A 12,413-nucleotide genomic window follows, 5' to 3' on the forward strand; every position below is an offset into this window, starting at 1 on the left:
ATTTGTATTATGGCAAGAAAAAAAGCTAACAGTCTATTCAGTAGGACTATCAACTGTGTACTGTATCCACCTCCTGCACAACACAACTGATGGACCCAACCCCATTTATAAGGCTTGAAATCCCACTTATTAAACCTGACAGGGCACACCTGTGAAGTGAAAGCCATTTCAGGTGACTACCTCTTGAAGCTCATCAACAGAATGCCAAGAGTGTGCGGAGCAGTAATCAAAGCAAAAGGTGGCTACTTTGAAGAACCTAGAGTATAAGACATATTTTCAGTTGTTTCACACTTTTTTGTTCAGTATATAATTGGACATGTGTTAATTCATAGTTTTGATGCCTTCAGTGTGAATCTACAATTTTCATAGTCATGAAAATAAAGAAAACTCTTTGAATGAGAAGGTGTGTCCAAACTTTTGGTCTGTACTATATATATATATATATTTTTTTTTTTTAAAGTCAGGCCTCACTTCTAAGGTTCATCTCATGTTAGTGTTCCTAGTATTGGTGGCAACACATCAGACAGGATCACTAGTTTCTGCCTTGCTGCTCGGTGAAATTGAGTGTTTCAGGCAGTGAGGAAAATTACTCATATATACGTGCTGAGCGCATGCTGTGCCTAAAGTCTTATACACACAATTGGATTTTCGGCAGGGAATTGTGTGATGACAGACTGTCTAAAATCTGACCGTTAGTACGCTCCATCAGACAATTGTTGTCCAACTTTCTGCCAACAAATGTTGGATGGCAGGCTAATAAACTTTCCGCAGGCAACGGTATGTTGTCAGATTTTCCTATCGTGTGTACACCAGTCCATCACACAAAAGGCCAAAGTACAAATACACATGCTTGCAATCTACGCTCACCAAGCACGACATTGGGCACCTTCTGCTAAAAGGGTGGCATTCAAGAGCTGAAATTCCATGTAGGCCAACAATCTGATCGTGTGTACGAGGCTTTAGACAAGACCTACTGCTAGTAATCCAGGATACTATTTTATATTTAAAGAGACACTCCCTCATCAGTGCCAACCTGTGTTATGGGAGTCCTTTAGTTCTCCCATATAGATGAGTGTATTTCTCCCATGGTTCAGAGAAGCAAGATCTTCCATTCTATGAATAGTGTAGGACCCACTAAGAATGGAGGTACTTTGTTGCAGTAAGTGGGCTTAAGCACCATATAGCAATATGGTGTCACCAAATCCCCATATTTTTGAGAAATTTTTCTGGTGTTGCAGGAGGTAAAAGTTTTTTTTTGTTTTTTTTTTGTATGTGTGCGCGCTGTAATATTTTGTTCTGTTTTATGGCTGCACCATCTTTAATGCATCTTTTAGGGCAGTAGTCATCAACCCCGTCCTCAGGGCCCACTAACAGGCCAGGTTTTTATGTATTACCTTGGAAAAATGCAGACTAGAATACTGCAATCACTGAGCACTAAATTATATCACCTGTGATGTATTTCAGTTATCTTGCAAACCTGGCCTGTTAGTGGGCCCTGAAGACAGGGTTGACCACTGTTTTAGGGAGTGCTCACCAAATATTTTTCACTAATACAGAAATCGCAGTTCTGCGGCTAGCAATGACAGTTTTGCAGAAAGCACAGGTGTATGTCCAGATCGGACTTGCTACCGCCGGAGAGGAGAGCTGGAAAATAGTGCTGCGGAGCTGTAGCGTTACCGACGGGGAGGAGAGAAAGAAGAGACCAAAGAAAGGCAATAGATTAGCTGGAACAGAGAGGAGAGAGAATGTCAGGGAAAAGTGTAGGTTGGTCAAATAACAGAGTACCGGCATGTCAGGAAGTGGAGGGGTGCATTGCTGCACCCCCCCGGCTGGGCACCAGGGGCTTTGCCAGAATGTCTGAATACGTAGGTACATTATATGCTGCTGGTTTATGCAAAAAATTACATTTTAGGCTGGGCCTTGAATACCAAAATGATTCTGTTCTTGCTAAATAACCATTTGAACAATGATGATGTCCATCCAGGATGTTTATTGGTAGTGAAAACCTGCATAAGATTTCCTATTTAATATCAAACACAAACATTCTAAAGAACATAAAGCTGTCCTAGATTAACAAACAATTATGTAACTCGGTGGTTCTCAAAATGTGGGGCCAGGGAGAACAATGGATTCTCTATAAAAGTATACTAATAACTTTTCTTACACAATTTCATAGAAATTAAGAACTGTACCGTGAAGCAGGAGGTTGGACACATTTTTATGTGCGTTCCAGTGAACAAGAACACAGAGAATGCCATCCATGTGTTGCACTGAAGGACCTTTAAAAAGCATGACTGCTCCATGTAGGGCCCTTCTCACAGTAATGTAAGAACTGAAAGCTACCTAATAAACCTGCATCTATGCTTCATATAAACATATTAGGTCCCATGCACACTGGCCTTTTAGCTGTGATACATAGGGCCCTGGTGTTTAGCTGCAGGAGGAGGGCACATGTGTGCCATCCAGCCCTCTGTGGGCAGCCCATAAAAACTCTTTCAGAGATTGGCAGCTACTGTGGCTAGACAGGGAACCTAGTAGTACAAACATTTAGGGCAGCATGCGCCTAGAAGCAAAAACTCCAAAGTCTATTTTCCAGACATTCATCCCTTGGTGAGTATCTAAAACATAGATACTGGTAGGTGCCCCATCAAGCTGCAGTAGCTTTCGTCATCGCAAAGTGTTTGACGGGCTGCCAGCATCAGGGCCAAACGCTCAGCGTGCAAGGGGCCGCATGGGTCAGCGATGCCTTTCTATGTAGAGCCTTTGTCTATGCACCCAGGCATGTCCAGGCTAATTATATGTTCACAAAATCAAAGCACTGACTATTGTTTCGTTATGGGGCAAGATCACAAAAGGACCAATAAATGGGCATTCTTCTAATTTTGTACAGTTGCTGCCAATTTATTAAAACCCAGTCAAAGAAAAATAAAAAAAAACAGTAGTCTACAGCAACCAATCAGGCTTCATCCATCACTCCATGGAAAAATTATATTAGAATAATTGGTTGTTAAGGGCAACTCCAGATCTGATTTAGATGAATCGGTTACATTATTCTGGGAATCATTGTGCTGAACCCCATCAATAATTAGTAAGCTGTTCATCCATGGCAAGAAGTAGATCCGGGCCCACATTTATTGGGATTGTGTCTGCAACAGTCATTCAGTTCTTAGCCCAGCCATTATTTCTTATGTAAAACACACCTATATAGGTTTTACTAAAGCCAGAAAGGATTACTTGCTTGTCCCATATTTCAAATGGTGCTACAACCCAGGAAGGTTTGTTTGAAAGTCTTTTGAAGAAAGCCATCATTATTTAAAATACACAGCCTAAGTAGTATCAAGTCTCAAACAGTTTGTTAAAAGCTGTTCCAACTTCTGAGATCATATCGCCTGTGGTCATGGAACGCCCATTTTTCTGGAACGCTTGCTGGTTGCATTGTCTTGTCAAGGAACAGGCTCCAAATGCTGCCACCATGAAAGGATTGTGGCTGTAAAAAAAAAAAGTCCAAATGAATATTGCCACAGTGGTACATTTTCTATGTACCATTACTACAGATTTTAATATATCGAACAACTTCACAAGTCAGCAGAAATCAATGTCACAAAATATAAAACAGTAAACTTTTTTTTTTTTTAAATAAAAACAAGAAGTTCAGAAGCACCAGCGATTAGGTTGAGAGGATGTCCTTAGACCTGTTGCAGACAAGAGGCATTTCCCTGCCAATGATCAGATTCTAACTACGTAGCACATCACAAAGCCAGGAATTACTTTTGGCAACACTGAGAATGTGGTGCATGAAACACAGGCCTCCCACACCATGTTTTAGTGTATACTGACCTGAGCCAACACCTCGGTCCAAGAATAGATGTTGATCCTGGATGACACCTGAACAAGAATGCACGTCTAGAGGTGTTCAGCATTATGGTTGCCCCCAAAGGGTGGGTTGCATCTGTAAGCCTAGATGTCCTGAGCACCCCACACCTCTTACATAAGATGTCAAGAGTCCCACCCTCCCTTACATCACAGTGCACCACCCTAACATTGTGCTGGGAAGAAGAAAGTGCAGGGTCTGGAGTCAGCTGCCTGAGTCTGAGACCAAGGGAGGCACAGATAAGGGGATGCTATGGCTGCACAGAGAGGCACAGGATCTGTAGGAGGAGTTCTGTCTGCCATCACAGCATTCAACCGTAGAGAGGCAGAGATGAGCCTTTCTGTGGCTGCACAGAGACGCACAGGATCTAGTGAAGGACCTCTGTCCTCCTCTCTGCTGCCCACTGCTGGGACAAGGTGGTGCCGCAGCTGGAAGGGGCATTAGGGCCACATAAAATGGCCTACTTCTGGGCCAGATTCGACCCGCGGGCCTTGCCTTTGGCACGTGATCTAGTGTAACCTTATTACTTTGCATCAAATGTCATGTTAAGTGCATGCAGGCCAAGTCCATGTAAAAGCAGATCTTCATGCCACCCCTTAGGTTTGCCCCCCCCACCTCATTACTTACCTGAACTGTACGCTTCATGCAATGTTATAAAACTTGGCGTTTCCTCAATGACACTTTGGTGGCCACATCCCACTGGACCAAATATTGCAGGGCCTGCCCGGAGGCAGGCCCTGCAATATTTATGTGGTTTCCTAGACCTTATTGTACTAAAGGCTGGCCATATATTATACAATTTTCATTATGTTTAGGTTTGACCTCATATTATATGGTTTTGGTAAATCTAAAAAGGAAAATTGTACAGTGTATAAGTTAGTTTGGACCTGGACTATGCTCTGTGCTTAAACCATAGCCAAGGCTCTGGGCTGACAGTCTCTGAAGCCCAGCTCCAGGCAGAGTAAGCTTGAAACATAACCTTGGGACACTAGGCTATGCTTGTAGCACTTTCCAGACCCCTTGTATGGTGTTAATAAGAGTACATTACCAGACTCCTTATCAAAGTCTACAGCTATGCGTAATTCTATAGACAAAATTGCTGACATGGAATGTAGATACAAGCATACTTCTACACCTTCTGACAGTCTAGCAGCTTCTTAGTCTGCTGTCAGATGGCAAAATATCACAAAATGGGTTTTTATTATTTAATTTTGTTCCTGAGGAGCCACAATCAAGTCATGTAACTCACAAAAAGACAAAAGGATCAGTTCATACTGATGCTGTACTAGCCAACTTAACCACTTAGTCTATGAGACCCCAATCCCTCCCCTGCCCTTCTAAGCACCCAATCAGATGAAGATCAGTTTGAGCGGTTTATTCATTGGCTGGTAATGGCCAGCAAACAAAGACCTGAAATGGGAAGTGATGACATTTTTATTATTGGTTGAACTAGATGGACTTGTGTCTTTTCAACCTATGTTAATCCGCCACTTCCAGTTTCAATTATCACTGAAGAGGGGGAGGAAAGGATGCTGCTTTTGAGCCCTGTAAAAATGATTGGGTGGCTATAGAGTGCTCAGATCACTTGTACATGAAAGCCCATTGCCAGTTGAAAATTGTGATACCAGGATAATGGTTGCAGCCATAGCCACAAATTTTGTATAACCACTTGTCTTCCAGGATGTTTATATATACGTCCACTGGACAGCAAGGTTTTTTTTTTTTTTTTTTTTTTTTTACCAAAACTGGAGTGCAAAATCTGGTGCAACTCTGCATAGAAACTGATCAGCTTCCAGGTTTGTTTGTCAAAGCTTGACTGAACAAGTGAATTTAGAAGCAGATTGGCTACCATGCACAGTTGCGCCAGATTTAGTAAATCTTAAAGTGGTTCTAAAGTCAGAGGGTTTTTTTATCTTTATGCATTAAAATATAAAGCCTTCTGTGTGCTGTGCAGCAACCCCCAATACTTCAGAGGTCCATTTAGATCCAGCTATGTTGCACGAGACTTGGCTGCCCAGGACTCTCCCTCCTCATTGGCTTAGACAGCAGTGAAGGGCCAGTGGCTTCCGCTGCCGTCAATCAAATTCAGTGAGCCAATGAGGGGCAGGGACAGGTCATGGCTCGGGTGCCCCCATAGAAAGCTGCTTACTGTGGCAGCACTCAACAGGAGGGACAGGGATCTGGGCTGCTCTGTGCAAAACCACTGTACAAAGCAGGCAAGTAGAACATTAAAAAAAAATTTAAAAAAAAAACACGAGACTTTAGTATCACTTTAAAATGAAAACAGTCTCAGATGAATACTAGTGCTGTTATTTGTCTGGGATCTCCAACACACAAACTACTCTACTTGGCTGAAGCGATGGTCTATGAAACAGCAAACGGTAAAAGAGCATGGTGGTAAACATGTCTGGTGAGTATTTAAATAATCTCGGGAAGAAAGTTATTGGTGGTAAAAAAGAACTATTTTCCCCAGGAATAGAAGCTTTGGCCTCAAACTCATCCTGCCTCATTTTGTGCACAAAGCTTTGTGCTCAGTGGCGTTGCTATGGGGATGCGGGCCAAAACCGGGAGACACCATGCCGAGGGTCCCAGGTTCCGGACGCAGGAATTTTTTTTCTTCTTTCAGCTGGCGCTAGACCTGCGTGTTCCTTTCACTGCTGTCACTTCTAATACAGAAGCCTGGCTTTTGTATTTAGAAGCGAGCATACAATTCTCCGGGCAGCATGAATCCTCCCCGTTTGGGTGTAGCTGAGCCCTTGTGATACGAGGGAGGGTTGACTACTGTGATTGCGGGCGTGCACACAGCATCCTCCCCGCAGCCATCCTATCCACATCTCGATTATAGCACAAACTGGTCAGTTCCAAATCAATGCCACTGTCTGCAGGAACAGATCCCATCCTACCCAGATCCCCCATACCATTGTTTGTCATCATCAGAGAGCAGCTCTGACCAGTCCAGCTATCCTCCTCCCCCATGGTGAGCCCTCCACATCCGTGACTGGGATCGGTTTAGACATGCGAGAGCTGCTCGAACCTTACTGACCCCTCCTCTGTCCTGTCCCATCTATTGTCACTGATATGGATGGGGGCGAACCCCTATTTTAGGCAGGACATCAGGGGGACACCTAGATTATACACAGAGTATAGACCAGGGGCTGGATTACTGTGGAGAAAGGTCCCAGGCAAGAACCTGCCTAATATAGTGGAGTGACAGGCCTAGACAGATGAGATGGGATTAGGAAGATTTATGCGAAGGGGGGGGGGGGGAGATTTGTGCTAGGAGCAGTGGCAGGACAACATGATGTCACACATACCCCCCCCTCCAGTGAGGCAGGGGTGACACCAGGTAACACCAACCCTAGTGAAACCACGGTTCGCTCTCCAACACTGAACCCAAGTCAGAGGCCCTGCTCAATTAAAAAGCCTGCACCTGTAAATGTCCTAAGCCTGCAGACACCTGCTCCAACAGCATTTAAAATGCCTGGGTAAGGGACATAGGGTTCAGTAGAATAGAGGTTGATTTACTAAAGGCAAATAGACGGTTCCCTTTGCCAGATAATTTGCCACACTTTTTCGACAATAAGGCCAGAACCAACATTTGGCTCCATGTACCATCAAGTGGAAAATTTTAGCCATTGCAAACTTATTCCAAAGACCACTAGCCTCTGAAGCTTTAGTTAAAACCTTAGTACAGGGTGTCTCACACATAGCCAGGGATTTATTTTTTTCCAAGCTAGAACTTGGTGGGTCTTACCTCTGGCTCAGGCTCTCTGCTCCCTACGCACCACAATCACTTGTAAACGCAGAAGTCCGGCTTCTGTGTTTACAAGCGATAGCTTGTCTCCCAGTGTCTGCCACAGTCAGACCCCCTGAGCAGATCTCACTGAGTGAAGGACAGGGAAAAGGGAGATGCAGGTGCCCAGGGTGCAGCGCAGTCATGGATAGGAGGCCGCATACTCTTCTGATATCTTTTTTTTCCCCTGGTGTCCGGATGCTGATGTTTCTGCTATTCACCTTAACATTGCCCTTCCATCCCTCTGTTCAGCTCCAGTACATAATCAGGAAATTTCCCCTCACTGCCTAGATGTAGTTCATACTGTACGTATTTACTTTTCAGCCACTGCTTCCATTAAAAAGCCTGACTATTTTGACGGGTGTTCTAATCCTTTACACTCCATAAAAAAAATAAAAAGGGGGGGGGGGGGGTTTAGGCTATAGGTACACTTTGTTTTTATGTACTTGGAGATCAACTTTCAGCCTATTTGAAAAGGCACACCAATGTACACCATTATTTTATTACAAATAAGTTTCCTACCCGGTTAGGAAATGTATCCCCATGCAACATGGGGCTCAGACTCTGTGGTTAAACTTTCTACACATGTGAAGTAACAGCTGCATGGTAATACAGATCTAGTGAATTTGTAGATCATAGCCATCATGGGTCAACCGATAATCGGGTTTTTTTCAGGACCGATACCTTTGAGGCCAATAGCCGATATCAAATGCCAATATTCTGTACATTTAAAGTTTTTATTTTCATACTGTCCTTTAAAAAAAATTTTAATCATTTTTTGCTGTTACCAAGAATGTAAACATCCCTTGTGACAGTAATAGGCAGTGACAGGTCCTCTTTATGGGAGGGATCTGGGATCTATACCATTATGCCCCCACAACTGACAGTTCTACGTTCAAGCACAGTATACAAGTGGCACTATGTAAAGGCCACTTCCAAAATTATACAACATAAAATTGCTGCAAAAACATTTTAGAAATGTAATGCCCTTAAATATGGCTACTGGAGGGTGTTTTGTACACCGTCTGTATTCAGGTTTTTTTTTTCAAAACAGTTTTTCTCTTATTTGTGATTGCAGTAGGCATTCCCTCCCACTTAAAGGTAGCAAAAAGTGTACTGAATGCAGGTGCAATCTTCTAGTAAAAGGTCTGCAATTTTCAGTTGAAACCCTTGCCGCCTTGGCGCTGGCCACACGCAAATATACGGCCTCTCGCATGCCCCCGGGTCAGTTACCGGAAAGTACCAAGCTTGAGCTTTCCGATCATGTGAACACTATGACAGCCAGCCACGGCAGTCACGCAATCATAAACCCCACCCTCCCCCAGTATCCCAAATCCCATAAAGTGCCGGCTCCAAGGGGTTAATATATTTGATATCATTAGGATTCTTCAAATAGAGAATTTGTTGTTCAGAGATCCACTCAATAGGATCACATTCATTTCAGTTTTATCAAAGTTTAATACCTGTAAACATAAAAAAAGTTATTTTATAGCAAGAGATTAAATTTGCCTGTGCAGCCCTAGCATCATATGTGTACAGTTATTTAGAGTCAAAGATTGTTACAACATACCCATTTATCTTTTCTGGTCCAGCAAGGCCTGCCCAATGTACTAAGACACCAAGAGAACCAGCCAGAAGATCTCCCTGTCCTCCACATCGACGGTTACTTCCTTCATGAGTGCATATGAACACTTCAATATAAAGAAATTTAGTTTAGTAATTTATCAGGACGATGAGAAATAGTTGTTGAAAAAAAAATCTACATAAAAAAGCAGAATTAAATGGTTTGCGTATCTCATAAACCCATATTTTATTCACAGCAGAAAACATATGTTTAACCACTTCAGCCCCGGAAGGTTTTACACCCTTCCTGACCACAGCACTTGTTACAATTTGGCACTGCATTACTTTAACTGCACGGTCATGCAATGCTGTACCCACAAATAGAGCTTTCTTTTGAAAATCGCAATTGAATGGTTTGCGCAAAAGTCTACAAACTATAGGAAAGATTTATGGCATTTTTATTCTTTTTTCACTAGTAATAGGAGTGATCTGCATTGATATTGTAACGGACAGATCAGACACATTTTTGGTACCACTGACATTTCTACCACAATCAGTGCTATAAAAAGGCACTGATTACTCTGTAAATGACACTGGTAGGAAAGGTGTTAACACTGGGGGGGGGGGGAATCAAGGGGTTAAACGTGTGTTCTAACTGTGTGGGGATAGGACTGAGTAGGAGAGGAAACAGATCGCTATTCCTACTTACTAGGAACAAATGACATGTCTCCTCTGATAGCACACGGATTTGTGTGCTTACACAAATCCCTGTGCTGGCACTCGTGCACACAATCGCGCGTGGGCGTCGATCAGGACTGCCCGCTACGCACATCAGGTCCCCCTTCCTTGCAGTGGGCACGCCCTCTGGCGGCTCTTAAAAAGGAACCCCGTACCCGGGTTTCACACAGGGGAGCCATCCTGTCCCCGTAAATACACGTGAGCTGGTCGGGAACCGGTTAAACTGAAAAAAAAATTTACCATTTTAAGAAGAAGAAGGGAAAAAAAAAAAAAGTAATTTTGAAATTGATGGCAGCATCCCGTCTTCTTTTAACAGCACTCTGTAAACGTTTGGGAACTAAGGAGACCAATTGCTGGAATCTTGGGAGAGAAATGTTGTCCCATTTCTAAATGATATAGGATTCTTACTGGTTAACAGTCCTGGTTCTGTGTCAAATTTTTCATTTTAAGATGTAAAAATATTTTTAACTGGCAAAAAGTCTATACTGCAGGAGGGCCAGTTAAACACCTGGACTCTTCTACTACGAAGCCATGCTGTTGTCATAGATGCAGTATTGTCCTGCTGAAACATGTATGAAAGGCCTTCTTTGAAAAGAGGTCATCTGGATGGTTGCTTATGCGGCTATAAAACCTGGGTATATCCTTCAGCACTGATGGTGCCTTTCCAGACGTGCAAGCTGTCCATTCCATGCACACTGATGCACGACCATACCATCAGAGATGCAGGCTCTTTAGTACAGGACACAGTGCCCATAGTTGCCAAAAAGAACAATTTTCGATTCGTCTGACCACAGAACAGTTCTCAACTTTGCAACAGACCATTTTAAAAGGCGCATTGGGCAAAGAGAAGATAGCAGTGTTTCTGGATCATGTTCAGATATGGCTTATTCATTGCATGATAGAGCTTACCTTGCATTTTTGGATGGCACGGCAAACCGTGTTCACAGACCGGGATTTTTGGAAGTATTCCTGAGCCCGTGCAGTGATGCCCATTACAAAATCATGCCAGTTTTCATTGTTGTCTGAAGACTTGTGCACAGAGATTTCACCAGATTCTCAGAATCTTCTGATATTCTGTACTGTACATGATGATAGATTCAAAGTTTTTGCAATTTTACATTGAGGAAAATTCTGAAACCGTTCAACAGTTTTTAGACGTAGCTTTTCAGAGAGGTGAATCTCTACCCAACTTTACTTCTGAGACACTCTAGTTGCAAAATGTTCTTCCAGCTCTTCCTTCTTCGTACCACTTTGCCAGCTTTTTGTTGCCCTGTCCCAACTTTGAAACGTTTTGCTGCCATGAATTTACAAAATGACCCCTTTACCAATGTGCTATTTTTTGCCAGCCAAATGGCAGGAGTGGGACAGGTGTCACTGAATGGACACCTAAATATCCAGAATTTTGTCTCACCAATAATGGGCACCGAAATTCAGAAGTCAGGACATCCAAAAGCAGCCCAAACGAGGAGGAATGGGTGACAGCCAATGAGAGATCCAAGAAGCAGCTAGGAACATTCTGCGCCAAGAACTACCTGAAGTACCCCTGCCCTAAGCTGAACCATATGAGGTAAAGTCCCCTGGAAGACAGGGAAGCTGCCAAAAGACCAAAGGAAAGGGTACAGGAGGATCAATCTGTTGCCCAAGACCAGGATAGAAGAGAATACTACCAATAAGATTTACTCCCCCTGAAGGAACACCAGCGAGAAGCAGTGTACTGAACCCAGCAAAACAGGTGAACATAACTACCTGTTAATGAAGAATCAAGCAAACAATGTGATGTGGTCAACAGAAAGATCACTGGAACAAGTCCCCATGGGGACAGAACCCCAGAGTGAACCTTGGATAAGACAGACAAACAGGTCCACAAAAAAATATGCCAGACAACCAATCTCACAATGAAATATCTAAGGAATGTAAAAATTCTCACATTGCAATATCCCATACGGAAACTGGTTTAAAAAACAAAGCAAAAAACAAACACACACACACAGCAACCTTAAAATCATATCAGTCTTGATGAAGACGGGGGGGGGGGGGGGGTGTTTTGGAGATACCCCTATCAAAAGGTAGGCAAATATAAAATTTAAACTGCAACCCAAGCTTGGTGCAGTGAACACCAGAAGAGCAAGATGATGAACACAACCACCTAAACACCTAGAGGCGCCTCAAGTGCCTGACAGAGGAACGGTCAGGGTTTACTTCCTCTTTAAACAAGTCAGTTCCTCTTTAGATGCATCATCAGCATCCCAAAACACGTAGCCAGAGTGCGCTCTGCATTTGTACATGCAGTAGTACTAGAATTTAAGTTGCTTGCAACATGTCATCGCAGCTAAAGCACAAGGCTACAAACAGATGTTACAGCTGCTCTGAACAGGGGGCCTAACCCCCTGGCGGCATGATTTTCTTTCTTTTTTAGGATACCTCTCTGTTCTCACAGGATGATCAGTA

General features: G+C 43.2%; 1 protein-coding gene across 5 annotated transcripts in view; it reads right to left on the minus strand.

The window, feature by feature from the left end:
• Nucleotides 1-1,970: 1,970 nt before the first annotated feature.
• Nucleotides 1,971-12,413, minus strand: part of NAXD (NAD(P)HX dehydratase) — a 46,950-nt gene continuing 36,507 nt past the window's right edge. For all 5 annotated transcript variants that reach the window (XM_077482893.1, XM_077482891.1, XM_077482892.1 and 2 more), the window contains 2 exons: nt 9,235-9,355; nt 1,971-3,487 (listed from right to left, as the gene is read on the minus strand). In XM_077482893.1, coding sequence (XP_077339019.1) covers nt 3,337-3,487; nt 9,235-9,355 — 272 coding nt within the window. In that variant the 3' untranslated portion in view covers nt 1,971-3,336. The remainder of the gene's footprint in view (nt 3,488-9,234; nt 9,356-12,413) is intronic.

The sequence above is a fragment of the Lithobates pipiens genome, unplaced genomic scaffold, assembly GCF_037356315.1.
Source record: "Lithobates pipiens isolate NorthernLeopardFrog02 unplaced genomic scaffold, aLitPip1_a1.2 Scaffold_16, whole genome shotgun sequence".
Classification (NCBI taxonomy): domain Eukaryota; kingdom Metazoa; phylum Chordata; class Amphibia; order Anura; family Ranidae; genus Lithobates; species Lithobates pipiens.